We start from the raw sequence: 24815 nt of genomic DNA, 5'->3' as shown, positions 1-24815 counted from the left end.
TCACATCCATCTTGCAAATGAGGTGGTAGCTGAATCATCACTTTATTATCATTAATTCTTGTGTTTTCTTTCTTTTTTAACAGAACAAAAGCCCTTGTCTTAGAACTGTTAGCAGCTGTTTGTCTTGTCAGAGGAGGGCACGAAATTATTTTATCTGCATTCGATAACTTTAAGGAGGTATGTTATTCTACTTCATCAGAGATTGTTGCATACATATAGCTTTGATATAGTCTACTGGATCTTCATGGTTTATCTTAATTTCCTGAGGTATGGAGAGTGGCTGATGTTCCACAAACTACTTTGAGATGCAGTGACATAAACAGAGTGTTAGGGTCTGATTCTGATCTGACACCAGTTCTACTCCATTCAGCTCCAGTGGAGTTAATCCTCATTCAGGCTGCAATCAGTGAGACCAGAATCAGCTGTTGCTTTGATGAAGTGATAAATCTCATAAGCGCTTCTGCTTTCCACATTTCACACCTAAATTTAAAGTGTTTGTTTTTATTATATGACTCTTAATATACAAGCAGAGATGAACCCATGTGGCAGATTTTGGGTCTAGATTTGAATGTCTCCAGAGTTTCAGGAAGGAATTGGATTTAGATTCAGATTTTGAGCACATCTCTAAACAGAACCAGACTTTCCATTCTTCTGCTTGTGAAACTCCCTTGAAGTCAATAGGAGTGTTAATCAATATCAGGATTGTAGTCTTTTCAGGAGAATCTGACTCTTCAGAATGAAAGCTAAAAATTCTCAAAAACTCTCAGCATAATGTTACCTCCTGTATGTTCAGTCTGTTTACACTCAGTTTTCCTCAGGCTGTCCTTACTCACATTCATATTGGCTGTCAAGTATGACATAGCTAGATATGAGACTATTTCATTCATTTTAATTAGATGTGACAAAATATAGTATTGAATTCAGTATTACTAAATTCAATTTTTGAAATGGCATAGAAAGTTAAATGAAAATGATATGAGCTGGGATATAAAACACAAATGTTCAGGTTGATTTGCAGAACTGAAATAGCTGACGTAGTAATTCTGTGCACTTTTGACTAACAGTTTGTCTACATTGGAGCTGGAGGTGTGATTTCCAGCTTGAGGAGACATACCTGTGTTAGCTCTCATCTAGCAACCATGCTAAAAATAGAAGTGTAGCCATAGTGTTGCAAATGGTGGGAGGTGATATGCAGTTTAGGATCACTTTTATAGATTCTCATATGAACCAAACACAGTTTTTGTTTCTAAATTGCTCTTCCACTTTATAGGGCCATTTCCAAAGTTCTCTGAGTACAAAACTACTTTTGCCATCATTGGAATTTCACATATGGAGGGATTGCAAAATCAAACCTCGGGGTGGAATCCTGACCCTCTTGAAGGCAATGGCAAAACTCCCATTGACTAAAGCAAAGCAAGGTTTTCTTCCTGGGTTTTGAGAGATATATAAGTTTGGGTTAATCAATAAAGAGAAAATAGTTGATTCACCGAGTTTGATCTGTCCTAAAATTGTTAGAATTTGATGAATATCAACAAGATTGTAAACAAATGTATGTGTGTGTGTGGGGGGGTTGTTTTGTTTTTTATTAAACCCACCATTGCTGCTGAAATTAAAAAAAAAAATTATTTTTCAATTGTCTAGCCCAGAAAGCAAGTGTAAGTTCAGTCATTTGGTGGTTCTGCTGTGATAAGCTAACACACGTTGAACTAAATTCTAATGCAGGGAACTCCACTATTTCTGAAAGGACGCCATACAGCCACTAGCTGGCTTCCTAGTAGCTTGCCATCGATTTCCACCTCATAATGCCTTACTCTTCTCTAGCCATATAAACAGTGGGAAGCATTTTTATTTCTGGCACTTTGTTTCTTTAGCTAGGTAAAATGTATACATTGGGCCAGTTAACTGTGACCCTTTTCAAATGTCAGCAGAAATAAATGTCTGATTCACAACAATCTTACTTGCAATTTCGTCTCAATTAATACATGGCTCTCTTAGCTATAGTACTTAAGGTGGGATTTTCAAAAGCGCTCTGTTAGGCTAACTTTGCTCCCGCTGTAGTCACTAGTAGTTTTACCTTTACTACCTTTAGCACATAGTCTGATAGCATAATTCTGCTTTCAACCGCACTGATGGAAGTTGTCCCCCCGCCCCCCCAAATAAAAATAAAATAAAAAATAAAAAATTGCTTTGCACTTTGGGAATTCTCCCAACTAGAATTCTGATATTAAATTACACCTATTATTATGCAACTTTAGCATACCTATAGTTGCTAGACAGCTGTAATTACAGATTCTGAGCATAATTTTGAAAGTGATCTCCACCTTGCCTCTACTGCACCCTCAGTCTTGCAAGAGCAAATAATTGTGGGCATGGTTTGTACCTAGAACTACATAGGAGTGTATTTCATGTCATTTACATGTCTGCATCCATGATTGCACTTGTATGTCAGGTAATTATAGCTATAAATGACATTATTTGTGCCTATAGATAGCTGTGGGTATAACCCTGTGCCTGTCAATTGCAGTGAAACAATGGAAAATTGGTACATTGAAATCAGGCACTCTATCCACAGATTGAAAAAGAATCATGCTCCTGTTGTGTATGCACAGAACTGGGTATTGGAGTTTTAATCTAGCTCTTTCACTCGTTCACTTGTGGCTTTGGGCAAGTCACTTAACATCTGACATAGTTTTCCCCTTTGTAAAAGGAAATGAATAATACAAATGAACATAACGAGAATGTTGTGAGGAATAAGTGGATAATGTTTGTGAAGGGCTTTAAATACAAAAAGTGCTGACTGAGTGCTAAATACAGCATCATTATTCCAGTTTAAAATTCTGTATACAGAAGTATTGTAGAAGGGAGGTAATTGTTAGGAATTACAGACTAGTTTGTCAAGTCACTACATAATGCATATCACTCAAGCCAGCCTGTGAACCTTTGTAATCACCTCTCTATAGGTTATTATAGTCATTATGTGTCACAAATAAGTCAAAAGTTACTTTTACTGTCTATTATAATTTTGTAATAGAACTTTTTGTTGCTGTTTTATGTTTCTCTTGCAGCTAGTTTTGAAATACTTTTATAGTCCAATCAGTTTGTATTTTGTTGTTTATTTACTTGTATCATATTCTGTTTGATCAAGTTGTTCTGCAGTAAGGGAGCTGTCTGGATGTTATCATTGGAGTTATAGTGCAAAGAGGATTTTATGTCTATAAATTCTGTTTCTAATTATTTCTCTATTTGTCTGATTCTCAGATTTATTTCGTGTTCTGTTTTCCAGTTTGTTCTGGTTCAAGAATTAGTTTCCAGTAATGGCTTTATGCTCTTAATTTTTTTAGCCAGTCATATTACAGATCTCTGAGTCACTGACATGTAAAATACTTAATGGCAGATTTATAGCAGTATAGCTCTAATTTAAAATACTGTGAGCATAATAATATTTGCATGGCGTCTTTAACTATGTGTTGTAATTCTGCCACAGTTTCATTGTGGTTCTTTCATCAGACACAGTATAGAAAAGGAAGACTGATTAGACCTTGTCAAGCTAGATCTCTGCCATTTTACTTGCATGCCATAAACTAGCTTCAAAAGAAACCTGTACTTCAGTCTGAAACTCACTCTAAGTAAGTCAGTAGAGAGAACAATATATTTCAGAATAAATTCTCCTCTCATTCACACCTGTGCTAGTCAGGAGGAACATCAGTGATTTCAATAAACTTGTTTTCAAGTTTATGCTGACATGCAGAATTTGGCCTTTAGGGTTTGACTGTTCAGGGACAGTGCTGGTAATCTGAAACAGTTTTCAAGACTCCATTTTGAAAATGTTTTAAAGAATATGGCTTTTCTGTCTAAGGGCAGGCAATGTGACTGAGGCATAGCTTTTTTTTTTTTCTATTTCTTTTTTTAAAAACCTGGCTGATAAAAATTATTTTTGTCCAATGATCGCACCTGAAATCCTTTGCAGTATTGGTTCTTGTACTCAGGCAGTTTCCCAGTGTAGACAGGGGGCTTGATATGCTTAGAGTTTCAGACTCAGCTCAAGGGCTTATTTGTTTTCTGCAGAACAATTAAAGCAATATCATAAGTGATTATTTCTGAAATGGAGCCATGTGAGTATACTAAAGCCAAACTAGTGCAAACTAGAATAGTGAGGGGGTACCAAACCCGAATGTAGGATATCCCTGAAGGAAAAAAATATCTATGAATCTCAGGCACCCAAAGGGGAATGGAAACCAAGCAGGAAAATATAGTTTAGAATTGATGGAGAAATAGGGAGCTCTGTCCTGGATTTGTTTGTTGGAGAGCAGAAGAGTATGCTTCAATCAATTGCTCTAATCATAGGTATTCCAAGTTGTGGGGGCAGGTTGTACATTCAAGCAGGTGAATGTTGCATCTGTTAAATTTCTTTTTCTGAGTTTCATTTTGCCAAAAGTCTTGTGAAAAATAAAGAAAAAAGAAAAAGAAAAGATAGGCAAGGCTGAGGCCATACAGAAATCTCTCTATAGCGAGGAACCATCAGTATCTCCAGCCTTCTCATCCGTCGCCACTTTTAATAGTCTGCTTTTTGTACAATTGTCATTCTCAGTATTTTTGACCAAAAGCTGGTAGTTGAGTGTAACCAATTAGCAGTTATTCTGATGCAGTTCAAGTGCCCATTTCATGAGTTGCATTCCACAGCCTAGAAGCTATTTGGTAGTGGCCATTTTTATTGCAGTCCTCTGGGATGGAGGTTTTCTTAAAGAGCTTGTCCAATTCTGGGTCTTGAACGTTTCCTTCATTCCATTATAGAGGTGAGGAGAATTAATTCCTGTGTCAGGGTTCTTAAATTCATCTAATTCATTTTCAGGAGGAGTAAAACTAAGATATAGGTGAAAGAGAACCTGAATATGGTTTGAAGAATCCATCTCCTGTCTCTTTCTGGACAAGGTGGCCTTTTGCACCATTTTCTGCCTCTTCTCTGCACTATAAAATCAGTTTCATAACTGTCCCAATATTGTTTGGCCATTGTATGTCAGAAGAAAATTGTGCTGCACTTTATTAACTTGGCATTTGAAAGTCTGTCTAGTTTTATTTACGAGGGACTTGGGTTTGATTCCAGCAGCTCTTGGAGTGTAATCTCCTCTAATCCAGCCTCTAAAACATCCTGAGATAGAAGGATTACAAGTACATTGGGTAACAATGGAAATTGCTCCTTGGTTTTGGTTTACATCCTGGAGTGAGCAGAGGTTACTTACTCTTTTCTTAATGAAAGCAGCTCCAGTATGTATTTCAGGGCCCTCTCTTGCTCTCTCTCTTTCTCTCTAAGGAAGACTTTCTATCTGCATCTGTTGCTTGACTGTATTTTACTATATTTATGTGAAATAAATTAGAGCTACTGTCCCACATGTAACAGAACAGCCAGGGCCATTTTGTTAGCTATTTACTTTTCTTTTTGCCGTTTCCAGCCTGCTGCTTGTTTTGTTGGCAGCATATGGGAGGAAAATGCTGTTTGAATGGCGTACTCAAGTGCTGGCTAGGTTAGGTATTCTCATCCTTACCATGACACCTGTATTCATCCACTTGCAGCTAGTCCTCCTCATTTTCCAGTATTGAGAATTGGTTTTAGTAACAGTAAATAATTGCTGTGACACGGAGGAAGAATTCAGAGCTGCATTTCACGGTAACATTTCTTATGACTTAGTTGCACAATGTAGCATATGAATGAACTCTTTCCAGACTTGAATATTAGACTCTGTTCCAGTGAATGCTAATGGCAGGATGCACTAGAACTGAAGTGATAAAAACAAGTCTGGGTTGTGGTTTGGAGTGATAAGCATTGATGATGACTAGAACTGAAGACCTTTGAGGGTCTTATAGTGTTGATTTCATGGCTTGGCTTCTTCTAATACATTTTGAAGATCTAAGACACTCAGGTCCTTAAACATCATGACCAAGGTGGTAAAATGTGTAGTTAGATCCCCATACACTTACTTTTATTTACTTTCTCTCTGTCTCCACAAAAACTTCAAAGTCTTCAGAGCCTTAGAGTACAAGGTGTTGCCTATCTTGGAACTTATCCTTCCATTACCCAATCCAGTGGCAGACACAGGGTGATTTCTTTGGCAAAGCTGTTCTTGCTATCTGTTAGGTTTGTTACCATCCTCCAAACTCCCTCTTCATTCATTGCTGCCTAGCCTGCCTTCACTGGCAATGCCATCTTCAAATTAATGGGATGATAGAAGATGGAACTGGAGAAGACCTTTTAGCTCATCAAGCCCATCAGCATGCCAGAGTTGGATATAGTCCCCAGATAGAGGATGGATCAAATTGTAAGTGTTTTGCTCCACTTAATCCTTGTCAGAAGCCCATGATGTTTTGCTTGAGCTATGCAAAAGAATGTATAAAAACTTGTATATTTTCTTGCTGAATGTAAAAAAATCTTTTGAGTCAAATTTCTTCACTGAGGTAAGGGTGTTTTTCACAGGCTGAAAAACAAACAAATCACTTTGCCTATTGGCAGAACAATTGATATTAAGACAACTGGGTTTTCAACCAGAAAGTGTGGAGTAGGATGCTGGTGAAAAAGATAAACACTCCAATCCAGGTTAGAGCCATGAATTTTTTGAAAATCTTTTATTTTTCAGTGCAGAAAAATCTTGTCTTGGGAAATTTTACTTCTCTGTTAGGTGTATGCACACTGGCTTTCCTTTATCTGATGGGTTTCCAAAGAATAACTTTGATCCTTGGTGGTTATGTAGAATAGCCTGTGACCTCAGGTACCTATCGATTTGTAAGTGGAGTGGCTTTTATAGGGAATTCATTACAGTCAAACTCTATTGTGCAGAGTAATTCCAGTATTCAAAAAGGTCTCCAAAGGCATGCAGTCTCATTTTTCTCATATTTTCCATTATATCAGTTTAAACTAAAAATTGGTCTAGCCAAGAAGCTGTTTATGTACCTTGATGGATAACTGTGTTTTGGACTTCCTTTTGAATCTGACATTGTAGGTGGTTTTTGTTGTTAAAAAATGTGTTTTATAATATTTAATGGATAATCCGACTGAGTATTTTCAGTTTTTTCTTTCAGCTTCTGTCAAGTCTCTTTATTACTTACCACATAAAAATATTTGTACTCCCTTTCTGCATAGCGAAGGACTCTAGATGTTTTCTTTTTGATTGTTTATGGTTCTCTCTAACTCTGAAATCTCACTGATACACCAGGAATTGACTCTGAGCAAGTTTCCCCTTCACAGAGAGGAATTAAAGATGGGACATAAAGGCCTACCTGTGCTGTCACCCAGAATTGAAACGAAGCCTAAACAGAACTTTGAGTTTTGAAACAGTTTAGATATGGGTTTTTTTGTACACCCCTGACCTTCCTGCTTCTTCCTGGAAATGGAAGTATCAGAATACTGGAAAGAGAGGGTGTTCTTGCAGTACTTTAGTCTAGCTGGAGGCACTTGAAATCTCTAATGAAATCCTGTTCTCATGAGATTCTTTGCCCAGTTTGGAAGACTCAAGAAGATTGGATGTTTCAAAAAAGCATCCAGACTTTGCTATTAGCCACACTGAACATTGCTGCCAAAAAGTTTGAGGTTCACCATTTCTGCTCACAGAAGCACTGCTGCTACTCTATCACAGAAGAAGTCAGTCAAAGCATGAGAGGTCAGTGGGATTTGGGGGTTCTCAGCTGTTTGGATAATTGTGACTTAAAGGAGCAGTCAATTGAAATCTGAATATTATAGAAGTGTATATGGTTGAATTGTGTCAGTAGGATAGGGTCCAATTGGGCCCACGTGGTTCAGTACATGGATTTCATCTTTCTGTATGTTCTTTCTCAAGCCTACCATTGAGTCCAACCTGATAAGTGCTGAGCACTGGTAACCCCCATTCACTTCAATGGGAGCTTCCCATGCTCAGTAGGTGTCTGATCCTACTCCCATTGAACTAAGTGGGGCAGGACTAATTCCTAAATGTGCAGCACTTGTTGAGATTTGGCCTGTTGTTATCAGTGAATCCATTGCTATTGGTGTATTTTAGAAGAATTTTCATGTCAAGTGTGGGTAATAGAACCTTGTCATCACAAGGAGCCTCTTCCTGGATCCATTTATGCTCAAGGCAAAATTCTCATTGACTTCAGCGTGAGCATGAGTAGGTCCCATGTTGCTTGGGGCTAGAGAAGTCAGACATTTACCAGCCCATTGTCACCCGCATCAGTTAGTTCATGTTTCTACAGTGCATTATAACTATATTATCATGCATGTATTTTTTTACTAAGGCCTGGTCTACACTACAAGTTTAGGACGAATTTAGCAGCGTTAAATTGAATTAACCCTGCACCCGTCCACACAAGGAAGCCATTTCCTTCGACATAAAGGGCTCTTTAAAATTGTTTTCTGTACTCTTCCCCAATGAGGGAAGTAGCATTGAAATCGACATTGCCAGTTCGAATTAGGGTTAGTGTGGACACAATTCGATGGTATTGGCCTCTGGGAGCTATCCCACAGTGCACCATTGGGACCGCTTTGGACAGCAATCTGAACTCAGATGCACTGTCCAGGTAGACAGGAAAAGCCCTGTGAACTTTTGAATTTCATTTCCTGTTTGCCCAGTGTGGAGAGCTGATCAACACAGGTAACCATGCAGTCCGAGAATCGAAAAAGAGCTCCAGCGTGGACCGTACGGGAGGTACTGGATCTGATAGGGAGAGGATTCTGTGCTAGCAGAACTACGTTCCAAAAGACGAAATACCAAAGCATTTGAAAAAATCTCCAAGGGCATGATGGAGAGAGGCCACAATAGGGACTCAGTACAGTGTCGCGTGAAAGTTAAGGAGCTCAGACAAGCATACCAAAGAACCAAACGGACACTCCGGGGCAGAGCCACAGACATGCTGCTTCTACACTGAGCTGCATGCAATTCTAGGGGGGTCTGCCACCACTACCCCACCCCTGACCGTGAATTCCGAGAAAGGGGTACTCTCAGCCATGCCTGAGGATTTTGCAGACAAGGAAGATGAGGAGGAGGAGGACTAGCTTGAGGAGAGCACACAGGACACATTTCTCCCCAACAGCCAGGAACTTTTTCTCACCCTGACTGAAATAGCCTCCCAACCCTCTCAAGGTGGTATCCCGGATGAAGCTGGAGGAGGGACCTTTGGTGAGTGTACCTTTGTAAATATAAAACATGGTTTGAAAGCAAGCTTTTTTTAATTATTAATTTGCCCGGAGGACTTGGGATGCATTCGCAGCCAGTATAGCTACTGGAAAAGTCTGTTAATGTGTCTGGAGATGGAGCGGAAATCCTTCTGGGATATCTCCATGAATCTCTTCTGGAGGAACTCTAAAAGCCTTTGCAGAAGGTTTCTGGGGAGAGCAGCCTTATTCCGTCCTCCATGGTAGAACACTTGACCACACCATGCTAGTAGCAAGTAATCTGGTATCATTGCATGACAAAGCCTGGCAGCGTATGGTCCTGGTGTTTGCTGCCATTCAAGCAACATCCATTCTTTATCTTGCTATGTTATTCTCAGGAAAGTGATATCGTTCATGGGAGATGGGAAATGACCTGGCTGAGTCACTCCCATCTCTGTATCATGATGATGGCTATCAGTCCTAATGCACCATCTGCTGCCAAAAGGCAATGAGCTGCTGCTGTGTAGCAATGCAATCCCACATCTACCAGCACCGAGGAGACTTATGGTGATGGTCAGCTGTGCGGGTTCCATGCTTGCCGTGGTATGGAGTCTGCACAGGTAATCCAGGAAAAAAGGCACGAAACGGTTGTCTGCCATTGCTTTCATGGGTAGGGGCTGATGACATGTACCCAGAACCACCTGCAACAATATTTTTTGCCCCATCAGGCATTGGGATCTCAACCCAGAATTCCAATGGGCAGGGGAGACTGTGTGAACTATGAGATAGCTATGGGATACCTACCCATAGTGCAACAGTCCCGAAGTCGACACTAGCCTCGGTAGTATGGATGCACACCGCCAAATTAATGTGCTTAGTGTGGCCACGTGCACTCGACTTTATACGATCTGTTGTCAAAAATCAAATTCTGTAAAATTGGAGTAATCCTGTAGTGTAGACATACCAGTTTTGTGTTGTAAGGATCGAAGAATGTTGGAGACATTTGACTGGATGGTGCAGAGGCTAACTTGCCCACAGTGGAGCATTCCATTATCACAGAGTGTTCTTAAATCAGCAAAGTAGACACAGAAAGAATACAAGCCCAGCAAAAAAACTTTTGAATTGATTTTTTCTTAAGCAGATGTTAGTGAAGTACCGCTGAGGGTATGGCTCATGTGGGAGCATTCTCACTTCTAGGAAGATTTTTCAGCTTGTACCCAATGTTGACGGTACAAAACTGGGTTTTGTGCATGGTTGTCAGTGCTGTCCTTCGTATGAGCTATTAAACGCAAGTCCCTAGTGGCTGTCCTAGTGGAAATTAAAGACACCAAGATACTATTTTTTCCCGCAGAGGGAGTATGGGCTAACATAGTTGTCTTAGCCAGAATTCCATCTTTCAAAAGAAACCAATTCCAAGGTCTAGGGCTGGGCATAAGCTGTTTCTGAAGTTATAATGACTTCTGTGTTTGGCTGCACAATCACTGCAGTATCAGTATCTAACTCATACCTTTGCAAAGTGAATCCCTTGGATATGAAAGGTGCTCTATAAACCCAAGTTCTATTCTTTTCTAGTGTATATCCTCTCGTTTGCAGGATGGGTGCCAGAACCTCTCTGCTTTGCTCAACTTTTCTCTCAGAGAGGCAGCACATGACCAGAACTTTTTCTACCCCTATTGGCATGTGTAATGTTGTATTTGAAAGACATGGTGGGTGAGGTAATATCTTTTATTGGATGGTAAAAGAAGCAAGCCTGAACAGACGTTGGTCCAATAAAAGATGTGATCTCACCCACCGTTTCTCTCTCATGTAATGTTTTAGACAGTTGTACCTTTTTACTGCATACAGCAATTTCCCATGAATCTGTTCCTAATGAGTTGGACGTGAACATGGATGGGCACCTGCTCACGATGAATCACCTTCATGCACTGGCCTCAGTAATAGCATCAGCCTAGCTCTCAAATTAGGGTTTGTTCATTCTCTGCACCGTTACCAGAGTGTGCACAGGACAATGTGGCCGTTTTTGTGTCTTATAACATTTTTGAAAATACCGATATTTGAGTAAAAATCAGACAATTATAGAAAAAAAAACAAAATACTGGGAGCACAGATTCTCTGCTTTACACCCACTGGGGACTTCCTAGGGTGAGGGGAATTCTCAGCAGGCAAGACCCAGCTGCTTTCTGCTCCCTTTGTATGTACCGCAGGAGTAGAGTGAACCAGAGAATTTGGCCCTGAATACATGGAGTCTGAAGGATTTCCCCCCAAGGTTATTAATTTTGACATTTTTATAGGAGCCATACTTAAGATTGTGTTGAGATTTGCATTTATAGTAAAATAGCAAAGATTAATTACTTTGCTAAGGAATTCTATGTGTATCTATATGTATATATTTTTACATACATGTAGCTTGCATTGTTTGTACACAGATATGATATGATTATAAAGTTTGCATGTGTCTAAAGTTGCCAAGGAATTAACATTATTATAAAGCAGAACTCTCCCATCAGATTGTAACATTTTGTAACCTACATTTGTAAACTACAGACATATTGCATATACAGATATGGATATAGATTAGAGCTGGACCCATAATACAGAGTTTTAAGCCAGTCCTGCATGAGAACTTTTATAGAACTTATGAGAACTTCTCATATAATTTCTCTCTTGGAAACAACCATTTGCTGAGCAGACTGGAAAGTACCAGGGTTCTAAAGGTCAGAGTAGCTCAAACTGAGTCCTCAAAATCTTGACACTTGATTTCAACTCTTGAGGCTTTGAATTAGGTTTGCTCACTGGTCTGAGCTGTGAGTGGAGCTAAATTTCTTCGTTCAATTATTTATAATAGTAATAATAATTAATAATAACAACAACTCCTAAAGTGTGTGTTATACTGTTTTACTTACATGCAAGGCCCTGATCTAAAGCCCTTTTGCATCAATAGGACCAGGATCTAGCCTCAACTGATTAATTCTCACAACATCCTTATGCACACCCATTTTACAGCTGGGGCAGCTGAGCAGAGTGATTAAATAACTTTTCCACCAAGGAAGTGGGGAACAAAGTGGGATTATAACACACAAGTTTCTGAGTCCTAGCAAGGAGGATCTAAGGAGATTGTTAGAATTTCTCTCTCTGGTGCTAAGTGTTAATAGTCACTTGTTTCACATGATCGTTGTGCACATGATCCTTGTACAAACTTGCTAACATACCTGTCTGTTTCTGACAGCAGTGCACAGTGTATAACTCTGGGCTTTCCTTTGTCTGGTTGGCTGTAAGACAAGAAAGTTTTACTTGGAGATTTCCTGTGCTATAAATGGCATGTTAATCCTCCCCCTAGTAAAAATCAGTGCCTGAGCCTCTGCAGCCCTTTTCTGTCAAGTTGAAGCACCCCTAATGCTATCAGAAAATATGTTGTCATAACTTCTTAAAGGTTCAGGCTTCATATCTTTCTCTGATTATATAAAGTCAATTTGCAAATATGCTTACCATTTAAGAAGCACTTGACAGATTCAGGCCTGGAAAGCATTGTATATTTTTATAGAGTTTTCTACATTAATGCCTCTCATTCCTATGACATTCCTTTACAAATAGTCATTTGTTGCATCAGCTCAGCTGCTGCATTCATCCTCATCTACTAATCTTCAGGGTTTCCTTTGATGTAGGCAGAATGCCATAAAAATATGTTTGAGGTAGCGAAGATGAAGGTCTCTCACAAAAATAATGGTGAGGAATATTTTAAACAATTCTGGCATCATTACTAGGATCTATGCAGGGCGTTACCCTCAGCTATGTCCTGCCCTCATCTTCTAAAACTAATGAACCAAACTAAGAATCACATTCCTCATCTTATGTGTCTTCCACTTCCATTATTAAACCAGTATGGACACACTGTAAAAATGGGAGTTACACTTCTTTTCTATTAGTGTGGCTTTAGTACAATCTAGATAGAATCCTGGTGTCTGTTCACTGTTTTGAGAAGAGGCATACATAGGAGGGCTAAGTCTAAATCATGTAATGTTGGTGGCTTGTTAAGTGACAGCACATTTTATTTGCTGCTCTCGTAGCGTAGGTCGGTAGTTCTGCTTTGATATCAGGCAAGCAGGGTGGCCGCTGTTGATTGATGTAAGTACCTGTTACAGAAAACAAATTCTTTACTCTGCAACAAATAGTACTTTTCAACAAGGGCTCAGTCTCAACACTATGCACCCATGAATGAAGCTTCCGAATATCCTTGTTAGGTAAATTAGTAAAACCTATATAGATAGGCGAAGTGGGAAGACAGAGGTTCAGTGATTTGGCTGCCATAGAGCAGATTCAAAAAAAGAATCCACAAAAAATTCTGACCACGATGAAACTTGCTGAAATTTTTTGAATTAAACATTTTTTGTCAAAACATTGACTCTTTTTGAAGTGAAGTATTTTTTGTAGGATTTTAATCAACACTGGAAATGGTTAGAGAAATCTTTTATTAACCAAAAACCTGGTGTCCAGTAAATAAATAATTTCAATAACCATTTTTATTTTAAAAATATGATTAAATATTATTAAAAGTTTCACAAATAATAAAAATTTTCAATCCTACAAAAAGAAAACAACTTCAGCATTTTTTGCAAACATTATTTTCCTGGACTCTAATGGAGATCTAAAATAATATGTGATGCTTCGGGAGTCTTTCACCCAAGGATTTCAAAGCCCTTTGTAAGCTTTATAATGGTAAAATCCAGGAATCCTTACTCAGATTTTAGTCAGTTAAACACCCCTTAAAGGATATGAGAATTTTCCTAAGTAAAAACTAAATAAAACTGAATATGGACCACAAGTCTCTGCCATAATTAAATAAGCCTCACAAAACTATTTGATGACTTATGACAGTATTGCCATAGATATAGATTGAGGAAAAGAAAGGTTAACTGATTTGACCACTCTTATACAAATATAGAAATAGAATCCAGTAGTTCTAGCTCCCAGTCTTCTGCTCTGACCAGTAGACAACACTTTTCCTTATTTGGGTTCTGATTCAGCTGTGGAAGTAGCAAAGCCCTTAAGTATTTTATTAACATATGTTTAAACATATTAAGCATATAGCATGTTCTTAAATCACATTGAATCCAGTGGCTTGTAGCTCAGCATATGCTTAAGTGCTTTTCTGGATCGGGATGGACTTAAACAAGTGCTTAAAAGTAAACATATATTTATGTGTTTTGTTTAACTAGGCCCTTCAAGCAGCCAACCAGGTTTGTTTCTGGAAAAGGTGAGGAAAGAGGAAATAATGTGAAAGAAGAAACTGGGATTAAGATAAACTGAAAGGGGGTGGGGGAAGGTCAGATATGTTTGAAGAAAGAAACAGAAAATAAATTTTGGGAAGCACATGGTTATTTCAACAGCGGGACTGACTTTTCTGTCATGTACACAGGTGGAAATCAGGAGTAACTCCATTGAAGAATCAAAGAGGAATTGAGTCCCTGAGGGAAGAAATAGCCCTCTCTATGTGCTAGTAAAACTAGTAAAAGAGTGAAATGATAAAGAGTGGTCATTTTATCATCAATTTAATTGTTTTATATACATGTCACTCAGATTTAAATGTTTCACAAGAAAAAAGACTTGAAACCCCACTGATCATAGTCAGATCATTAGTTGTGCTAATCATGCCAAGAGTAATTTGACTGTTTTATGTAGTGAACTCAAAAAGCAGTGGAAAGGCACTTGAACCCTCATTGGTTAGCTTTCACTAGTTTTCATTTCAGGGGAGTGAGAGAATATTGTTTAGCCTCATACTCTTGTAATGCTTTATTTAGATTCAAATGTCTATAATTAAATCATGAGCTACATTTGTAGCAAACAGTGTGTCTGAATTATTCCTCTTGGTTGTTACAATAATATAGTATTATAAATAATGTCTGTAAGTGTTTAGAAATAGATTTGTTCTTTCTGAAGTACAGTTTGGTCCTCTCCATAAAAAGGTAAAAGGTATTTTAACCTAGTAAGTTTTTAGTAACTGTTTACTTAACCAATAACTTGAAAGAAAATTGATCTTTTGTTCTCCAACAAACTGCAGAATGTCAGCCCAATAGTCAAAACAGAGTATTTCTTTAACAGAGTGTTACAGCAGGACCTCCTGACCACAGTAGACTATTGTAAGAAGAAGAAAAAGAAAGCTTTGTGGAGTCAGAACAGAGAAGCACGGAAAGAAAGAAATAAACATTTAGAAAAGTGTCTCTCTAAATTTTTGTGTTGCTTGTACATCAGCATATTTATCATTATCATATCCATAATCGGTGGCACCAGTTCATACAGTATATGCTGTGAAATATACATATTCATTGTGCTGCTGCTTCTGCTTGTATAAAGTCAGTGACTGTTCTAGAACTTGAAAGCTTATTGATGTCTTAAGGAAAGGGGAAGAGGAAGCAGTTTAAAATAACCTTGGAGAAGCACATGATTTCAACATCTGTACTGCTAGAAAATTTCTGTAATTGCAAAACCTTTGCTAAGATTTATATTTTCCAAGGTTAGCCTTCAGAAAAATTCATCTTCTGGCTTTAGTCAACTGTTATCAGCATTTATAGCTTCAAGCTCAAAATACTTTGAGAGATTTCAGACATATTCTCCATGGATTTTTGAGAACATCAAAGGTCACTTCCTGGTAGCAGTGGCATTTCTTGTTTATAATATCTATATCTGTTATTATTTTTCCTTTAAATTTATATATTTTTAATATCTATATCTGTTATTGTCCTGCCCAGACGCAGAGCTCAGTCCCCCAGAAATACTTATAATCATGTACTTTTCATGGCATACAGCTCCATAAATAAATAAATATATTACTGGGAGTCAATCTTTGTATCTGGGCAGGGCAAACCTTTTCAGCCTTAAAAACAAAAATACCCCAGATGTTGAAGGTAGTGGTCCAGTAGCTGTCTTTCATAATATGCACTTTATACCACTCGCCACCAAACTATGTCTCCAAACATTGAAATAATGAGTACCTGTATCACACTATTCATGTGTATCACACTGTATCTTCTTGCTGCTAAGTTGAGAGATGAGCACATTCTTCAATAAAGTTAGATGTTTCTCTGTGTAATTGGATATTGTCTGAGTAGGAGGAGACCCTGCTTCTAGAAGAACAGATTTTCATTTAATCTCTCACATGCTGTCCATAAAAACATCTGGCAACACTAATTTGTTGAAAATTTCACATGACAGTATCTCTTTGTCTCTAACTCTCTGCTCAGGTACTCTTTCCAGAGCTTGCCTGAATACAAATGTAAGAAGAACAGGAACAACATATCAGTCCTATTGCGTTATTTGTACTTTCCTTTTGGGTGGTCTGGATGTGAACTATATCAGTGTTTCCCAATGACCGGTCTGTGGACTAGCGCCAGTCCCTGAGATCTCCCTGACACAGTATAGCAAGGTATCAAAAAGACTGAGAAACACTGAACTATATGACCTGTGATGTGGACATCATTTTCATCAAACTTCCCATAAGAGATCTTACTGGTTTTATGTAGGATTTTATTATACATTTGTGATATATCTATGAAATGAATACCTCATTAGCATATTCCTAGTCCTCTTTAAAGAAAGAATCCATAGTGGGTGGCTTTCCAAAAACAAAACACATTGTTCTTCTGGAATGACAGGCTGATACAGCCTAAAATGTCTTTTTCACCATCTTAATGTAGACAGAGGGGTTTTTTATAACTGTGGTAACCTATTTAGTATTTCTTCTTGTGTTGAATAATGATGATAAAAGTAAGATCAGTTTTCTTGGTCTTACTCATACTTCCAGTGTGAATGACAGATGCTGGAAATATATTTAGATATAAATGGCTACATATGATTTTATGCATTTGGGTTTGGTTTCATCATATCTTGTACATCTGCGTCTTTAGGCTCTAGACTTCAGCCACAATTTTGCTCTGAGATTTATTATCAAAGATTAAAGTCAGTTCACTCTCTCTTGTGACATGCATGTTCCCAGCACTATCTCACCTGATGACAGGGTGAGATATCTGTAAGTAACCACTGGCAGCCACAGTTGTGGTTTTTTTGTTTCTCCCCCGAACGTTTTCACGTCTGCTGCACTGCTCCACTGGGCCAGTGTCATTTGTTTACTATCTTCATCAGTTGACTGTTAGGCTGGTAGACAATAGATTGTTTCATGATTTAATTAACTAATCGTAAATAGTTAGCATTTGTTTATGTCACCATTTGTCCATCATCTGTGTGGAATTGTTCATGTGACGTCCTTGATTGTTCTGGGTTTAGCTTATCACTGGAGGATCTTGTGCACTACTATGTTTATTTCCATATAAATGCTGATAATATACAATTTTTATATTTAAATCAGTTCCAGTTTTTCTGAAATGGCATCAGAGATACTCGTTTGCTTAGAATCTACAGTTTGGGTGAGCCTGAATTTTCTTCTATTACTTCTCTGAATGATGACCGTTTCAGGGGATGTCTCCAGAGCACAGCAAGATTTATATCAGAACATCAGTTTTAATGAACCATTTATCCCATTTACTACAGTAGTAAAAAGGTGTGGAATCTTAATATACAACCGTAGATCTGATCCAACTCCCATTCAAGTCAATCGAGAAACTCTCCCTGACTTATATCTGAGCAGGTTTAATTAATTCTGATAGACAGATTTGGGTATTCTGTTTGGCTCTTCCTGGGAGAGCTAATTCTAGATGTCAGCATCTTTGGAATGTTGCATCTTTTGTCGCCTTTTGTATTTTGCTGTTGTTTAGATGCACGTTCCAGAAGAGACGTGGGCCAAAGCAGAACATGAGGCAGAATTTTTATGCCATCAATCTAGCATTCCTCCAAACTTATTAAGAATCTATTCTGCTAGACCCATGGTAGGGCATTCCAGGACAGGGCTGCAAGTAGACCAGACCAGACAATGAGCTCTGTGTGTGCCATAAACACAAATTATTCCTGATTCTGGCAGGAATAATCTGCGTGGAGGAAGTGGGGTAGCCCAGGGCTAGATAGGATATTGGCACATATTAGCACTTCCTTTGTGTCTCTGTGGAGGTACTTTGGATCCAGTTTGTTGCAGTGCAAGGATTTGGTCCATTGTTTTAAAATATTTGATATATGATTGAGAAGCATCTGGGAGAGTCTTGTCATGATGGGCATTCCATGTCATTTATTGTTTAAGTTGCCTACCTTTTCTGAGTGCACTTCTGAGCAGTTCATATTTGAGTCTGGATTTTGGCTTTGTAGCACTTATGCTAATAGTTTCTTTATCGATGTGACCAATGATCTCTCCCCATCTCCTGTGTCACCCACTGCAAAGCAAAGCATTTCTGAGTGGAAGCAGGAACTTGCACATTCTCCCTTAATTTCAATGAGAAACACCCTGGAGCAATTGGTGTTCTAGCAGTCAGCACACTATTGTGGGATGTCACAATGAACACTTGTGCTTTGATCTCCCAGCAAGACACTTCATTGTTTTGCAGAAAGACTTTTTGAAAATTGTTTCTGTAGAAAAATCTCCTATCCGCTTTAGAAGTCAGAAAGTAAGGCATAACAGCCACACCAATCACTTTCTAAACATGTCAGTTCTTTCAATCCCATCTTGAGAGGTTTCCTCTCCACTATAAAGCCCATCTACATCAGCCTTATGTGTGTTTCTCCCACTACTTATGACAGCTGTGGACTGGCTTGATTCAAATGTGAAAGAAGCATCAAATAGACTTGCTCTATCCATTAGTGCTGGTTTCTATTCAGTCCGTTTCAGCTGTGTCTCACTGGGTCTTTGGCTTTAATTATTAGTCCTGTTCTTCTTCAGGCATAACATATTCCTTCCATCGATGTATCAGTATTCAAAATACGTTATGCTTTAAATGCTCTATCATTACTTCCATGGTATATATTGTATAGAGAATGCAGTCTGTTTGGTATGTGTGGTGTTGATGGTTGGGTTGACTTGATTGACTGAAGAGGGAAATCTATTTTTTTAATTAGTGTAATTTGCTTTGTAATGAGTTTGTTTATTTTATTGTACATGTGCTTAGAGTTTAGCTGGATGCATTTGAAAAGAAATAAATATAACATGTGTGAGATGGAACTTAGGCACCAATCCTACAATGTTTGGTGTGCCAGGGGACAGTTAAGTCCACATAGATGCCTAGTAGTTACATGTTACAGGATAAGGTCTCTCTCTCTCTCTCTCTCTCTCTAAATGGTGTTATCCAGCTAATTAGTCCATCTTAATCAGTGTCCCAGCTCTACACTTGTACAGGCAGATCCAGTGTCAAAGACCCCATTGCCATCAAGATTTGACCAGAAATGTCCAAATAATAATCCAGTGCATTAATTGTACACAATGGTAACAAGACATGTATCATATTGTGTATATCATATACAATCAGAATAAAAGGCAAGAAACATATGTGAGAGGCATGGTAAGAGATTTCCCACTGACCACTAGAATGCCTCCTCATGTCTAGGTCTGGAAAAGCAGCCTGAGGTGCCCCTTTCTGCTCACTCTGCAATAGTCTCCCTTTTGGCAAGTTGGCCCACTGGCCAGGTCACCATTTAGTCCTCCTCTTCCGGGGATACAAAACCCAACAGGACCACTGTCCAAATGCCTTCTCTGGACAGTGTTCAGCCCCAGCTTGGGCCTCTGTGCCATGATAGCAGTGGCTGACAGGGAATCCTGGGCAGGTCTGCAACACTGGGTTCTGGCCTAGGGACTGTATAACTGGCAGTCCAGATCTGCTCCGTACGCATCCCTGTTGTTGTTTTCCGGGACTCCTTCCTACATAGCCCCTGTCTTACCATTTGTCTGTTTCTGTGTTTACCGCTGGAGACCATTCTGCTTCCCATTGCTACTTCACCCCCTCCTAGTCTCGTGCTAGAATCCTTACTCCAGGACAGGATCTCAGGGCTTACTCTCCCCCTGGACTTCCTCTGTGTCCCTAAGAACCTTCCTCATCCCAGGGAGTGATTGCAGCCTCCTTCCCCTATGGCTCCCCTCCGCTTTCAGCCTCCTACCTTATATATTATTTTTGTTGTGGTGATGCCAACAAATATATATATATTAGGGAAATGGCCCCATTGTGCTAGACACTGTACAAAGACACAGTCCCTACCCCAGGGATCTTATAATCTAAGACAAAAATAATTATAAGTGTATAAAGTACCAACTATTGCCACCTGCCCATAACTTACTCCTTGGGTGATTTCTTATAACCCGTGCAGCAGTGGTGGATCTGGAGGGAAGATCGGACATAACAAATACCAGCTTAGATTTATACCGCGCCCATGAAGCAGAGTGTGGCAGGGCCCCCTAGGCTTCTGCCTCTGCTAGGTTCTCAAAGTCACTTGGAGACCCTGGGTTTAGTAACCAGTGGTGCACTTTATTTTCAGGTTTGTTCCCACCACTATTTCATCAAGTACAAGTAACCCGTCACCATCTGAAGGAAGAGAGAGAGAGTTATCGCCCTGCTTCCATTCCCTGCCTTTTTCCTTTCCTCTTGCTCTCCCCTGGTTTCCTTCCCCTGAGGCTTTTATGCAACCCTAGGCTAATTAGGTAGCAGCTGTCTCCACCTCCCCAGTTAGGGCCAGGTTACCTCCAGCCTGCTCTAATTTGTTTCTCTAACGAGGGGCTTGTCCAGACTAGGGGGGGAAATCGATCTTAGATAACGTAGCTGAAGTCGAATATCTAAGATCGAATTACTCACCCTTCCAGACGGCGCGGGATCGATGTCCGTGGCTCTCCGTGTTGATTCTGGAACTCCGTTGGGGTTGATGGAGTTCCGGAATGGATATAAGCGCGCTCGGGGATCGATATATCGCGTCTAGATTAGACGCGATATATCGATCCCCAAGCAATCGATATTAACCCGCCGATACGGCGGGGTAGTCTGGACGTACCCGAGGAGTGGGCATGACAGAGGGCTGAATCTGCAACCCTTTTCCCAACAGTCTGTCACAGCCTATTATTCAATGATCTCCAAATCTTAAACAGAGTGTATGAAACTCGTTACAGACACTGACACGCTAGGATCATTTCAGCTACTAACCAAATGTAGCCATATCTAGAATGAAAGCTGCCATTTTTTAAATATTAGAGTAACATGACACTACAATTTAGGATGGGGAATGGAGAAATCTTTATTCCATCAAAACTATAGGACAGTGTAGATGGGCAGAATGTAAATTAACCATTTGATTTTAGCTGCCACTAAGCCAGTGATAATTTTTCTTTGAAAAATGCCAGATTTTTAATGATAGGGCCTGGGATTTACATGTCAACAGAAAAACAACCTCCAGTAACATTTTGCCCACTAACAATGCAGGGGCATTAGTCCAGATTTGACTAAGAAGAAAGGGTATAAACACTACTAGTTCTCTTATATGGATTGATGACATATATATGACTCCACTAACACTTATATATAACTATTCAACTCTAAAGCCCTTTAATTCTCACAATATCCTTATAAGGTGAATTAATAAGTGTTGTTATTGACATTTTATAGGTAGGGAAACTGAGGCATAGAAAGATTGCATGCCACATATTAAACTAGTAACAGGTTTAGGAAGCAGCAGTTTCTTGTGTAATGCTGACTCACATAGAGGCTTCGGCTTTGGGAATCAAACCTGGGACCTTTGGAGCTTAATGCATAAGCCTCTACTGCATGAGCTAAAAAGATACATTTCTTAGGCAAGGCTATAGCAGGCTCAATAATCTTTAGGAGGGAGGCTAGCCACTACTACAGGGGGACAGAGTGCCACTCTGAGCAAGCAAGAGTTACGCTTGCTTCCACTAGTCAACGGTGTCTCTTTCAAGGCTTGAGTATACCACAGGTTGATACCATCTTTCTGCTTCTGGAAATTATTGAAGGAAGGCGCATTGAAGGAAGGAGACCATACGTGGATGAGTTTTGTTCTTCACTAATAATGAGAAGTCCTGAGAAGCTGGAAGGAAATGGTTCATTTTGTGAAGATTAACAGCGGACTCCACAGGCAGCTGTTGGTGCACTTAGCTCCAGTCTGAGATTAGCACTCTGATGTCAGGAGGATTTAATTTCTGCTTCAGATGGTGCTGTGAAGTTGATCACTTCTTTTTGCAACTGCGCACAGCAAGGAGTCCCTGAACTACCCACAGCAAACTTGAAAGTAACCAAAGACCAACTTTGCTATTATCTGCGAGGGTGATCCATGAGAAGCCATGCCCTCCTTAAATTGGGAGGCCAAGACTTGTAAATGTAGGTGCTTATGTCTCAGCCATCAAGCTCGATTACATGTCTCTTTAATATAGAGACAGGGTGGGTGAGGTAATATCTTTATAGGACCAACTTCTCTTCGCAAGAGAGACAAGCTTTTGAGCTTACACAGAACTCTTCTTCAGAACTACACTGCATGTCTCTTTATTGTATGAAGGCTCTTATAATAATATTTTTGCCTGCCAAACTGAATAACATATGTTAAGCCAAAGGGAATAAAAAGTAATCTGTTAATTAACCGTGGTGATAACAGCACTGTTGGAGCTGTTACACTAAGTACCATCTAGCATTTTCATTATAAACTTCCTTTCCAGAGGTTTATAACTTGCTATTACTATTTAATATTGATATTACGCTAGCACCCTGAAGTCCAAATCAAGACCAGGGTCCCATTGTGCTAGGCACTGTACATCCAAAAAAATGGTCCTTGACTCAGAGTTTACTTTTTAACAAGAAAAATGACCCAGGAAGGGTAGGATAGGTAACTTAAAACTGGCATATACTCATATCATCCCTCCTGGTGAGAAATCTGGGAAACGGTGGTGACAGAGAGCCCAGAAAAGGCTGAGAATTTAGCTTCAGAGAAGTTAACCTTGCCAGTACTAACAGCCCCACACATGAACATTCAAAAATCGTGGGTCAGGCCCCAAGAAATCGTGAGATTTTCAAAAACACAATTTGGTTGTTTTTTTTAATGTTTGTTTTTTTGCCGTCTGGTTTTTCAGCCTTAGCTTGCACTCGGGTCCCATTTTTGAGCTTTTCTTCACAACCTGGGCCTAGAAACTTCTTTTTAATGAAATCTGAGACTTGCGTGATTCCAGGAGCTGGGACTTAAAGAAAAACACAAACTATCCTGAGACTATTGATAAAACCATGAGAGTTGCCAACAGTGCCTCCCAGAGTTTCCAGCTAGGTCTCCTTTTAGGACTAGGGTTTGGGAAGACAAAGGGTGTGGCCTCTAATCCTCACAGATCCTGAGAATCCAGAAAAAAAGGGAAGTTCCAGTCCTGCTGAGGGCTAACCCCTCTATGCTGCTCTCTTAGGTCCTTCCCCATCAGCATAGCTTTTCCAGTTATAATCCCACTGGCCACATATTCCATACCTGTGCTAGGAACCTCTTTCTGAGGCAGGCACAATCGAGAGCATAATTTGATGCAGTACTAATAAAGGTGTGAATATCAATTCACTCAGATATACAGTGCCCTGAAAGACATATTCTTTGTATGAAAACATAATGGACCAATTCCTGTTCTTGCTGACATCACTGAGAGTTTGCCATTGAAGTGAAGGGCAGCAGAAATGAGCTCAAGGTCTAAGCAGGAAAATTCTCTCCCTGGCTTCAGGTGTATGCTGGGCTGACATTGACTTCATTAGAAGGAGCCTACACCCATATCTGACAGCAGAATTTGTCCTAAAAACATTTATAATTCCCCAGTACAAGAAGTTTGGGTGCCAGTACATGTACAGTAGGGACATATGTCCAACTATGGCCTCTAAATCTGTGCCTGTAGCTGCTATTTATTTGCACAGAATAGATGGTGCCTATATAAATAGCACAGAATCTGTGTGTGCAAATGATATTTTCCCTTGCAAATGAGCTAGCTAGATGCCATTTGTGTACATAAATTATATTTTGTGGGAGGCATAAATGATTTACAGGTGCAGAAATGAGCAACCAAGCCAAGTCCCCTTTAAAAATGTGGCCCAGAGGCTATGAGCTGCAGTAATAGTGTAAAATCAAGTTTTAGTGAATACAGTGATTATATATCACAGTTTAGCCTCTTAAAAGCATTGACATATGTAGGCAAACATATCTGAAAAATCGAAATGTGCTGGAGAGCATAAGACACATGGCTGTTGACTGGAAACAATTACCTTTGATAATAAATAATTCTTCAAGTTGTTTTCCATGTGCAAGCAAATCTATGGATTTTTTTCTTTTTCTGGAATAAATGGCAACAACTAGCTAGATTATGTATTCATGTGTACTGTTATGTATTGATTTGTTAGGGTATTTAACCACATTAATTTTACTGGTTTCCCCTGAGAATCTCAAATTCTTTTAAACCATTGTTATTTTGTTCTTTTCTGTTCTTGATCTGAATCTGTGCTGTTACACTGGGAATGAATTTGACCCTGCAGTGCTTAAAGGCAGTGGTTCCTAATCTATGGTATTCATACTAACATTGGAACTTTTGTGACTGCTGCACCGTGATCCCCCTCCGACTTTAGGTCCTAATCCTGCAAAGAAAGGCGCAAACACACATCCTTACTCCAGCAAGCGATCTTATTGGCCTCAAAGGGTATTTGCGGGGAGTAAGGGAGTTTCTGTGCTCGCTGCCTGTGAGCTGTTGTTGGAGCTCACCTACTTGATTTAATTTAAATTTACCCTAATGCCAGATGCCCATAAAAGACCTTTCTGACTCTTTCCACAGAGGCACATT

At 39.4% G+C, this 24815-nt stretch overlaps 1 protein-coding gene across 13 annotated transcripts in view; it reads left to right on the top strand.

The window, feature by feature from the left end:
* FMNL2 (formin like 2) overlaps positions 1–24815 on the top strand; it is a 277001-nt gene that overhangs the window by 208864 nt on the left and 43322 nt on the right. For all 13 annotated transcript variants that reach the window (XM_030580437.1, XM_030580433.1, XM_030580445.1 and 10 more), the window contains one exon: positions 84–177. In XM_030580437.1, coding sequence (XP_030436297.1) covers positions 84–177 — 94 coding nt within the window. The remainder of the gene's footprint in view (positions 1–83; positions 178–24815) is intronic.

Source organism: Gopherus evgoodei, chromosome 11, assembly GCF_007399415.2.
Source record: "Gopherus evgoodei ecotype Sinaloan lineage chromosome 11, rGopEvg1_v1.p, whole genome shotgun sequence".
NCBI classification, from domain to species: domain Eukaryota; kingdom Metazoa; phylum Chordata; order Testudines; family Testudinidae; genus Gopherus; species Gopherus evgoodei.
The sequence above is the reverse complement of the archived record's forward strand: the minus strand, read 5'-3'. Positions and strand labels throughout refer to the sequence as shown.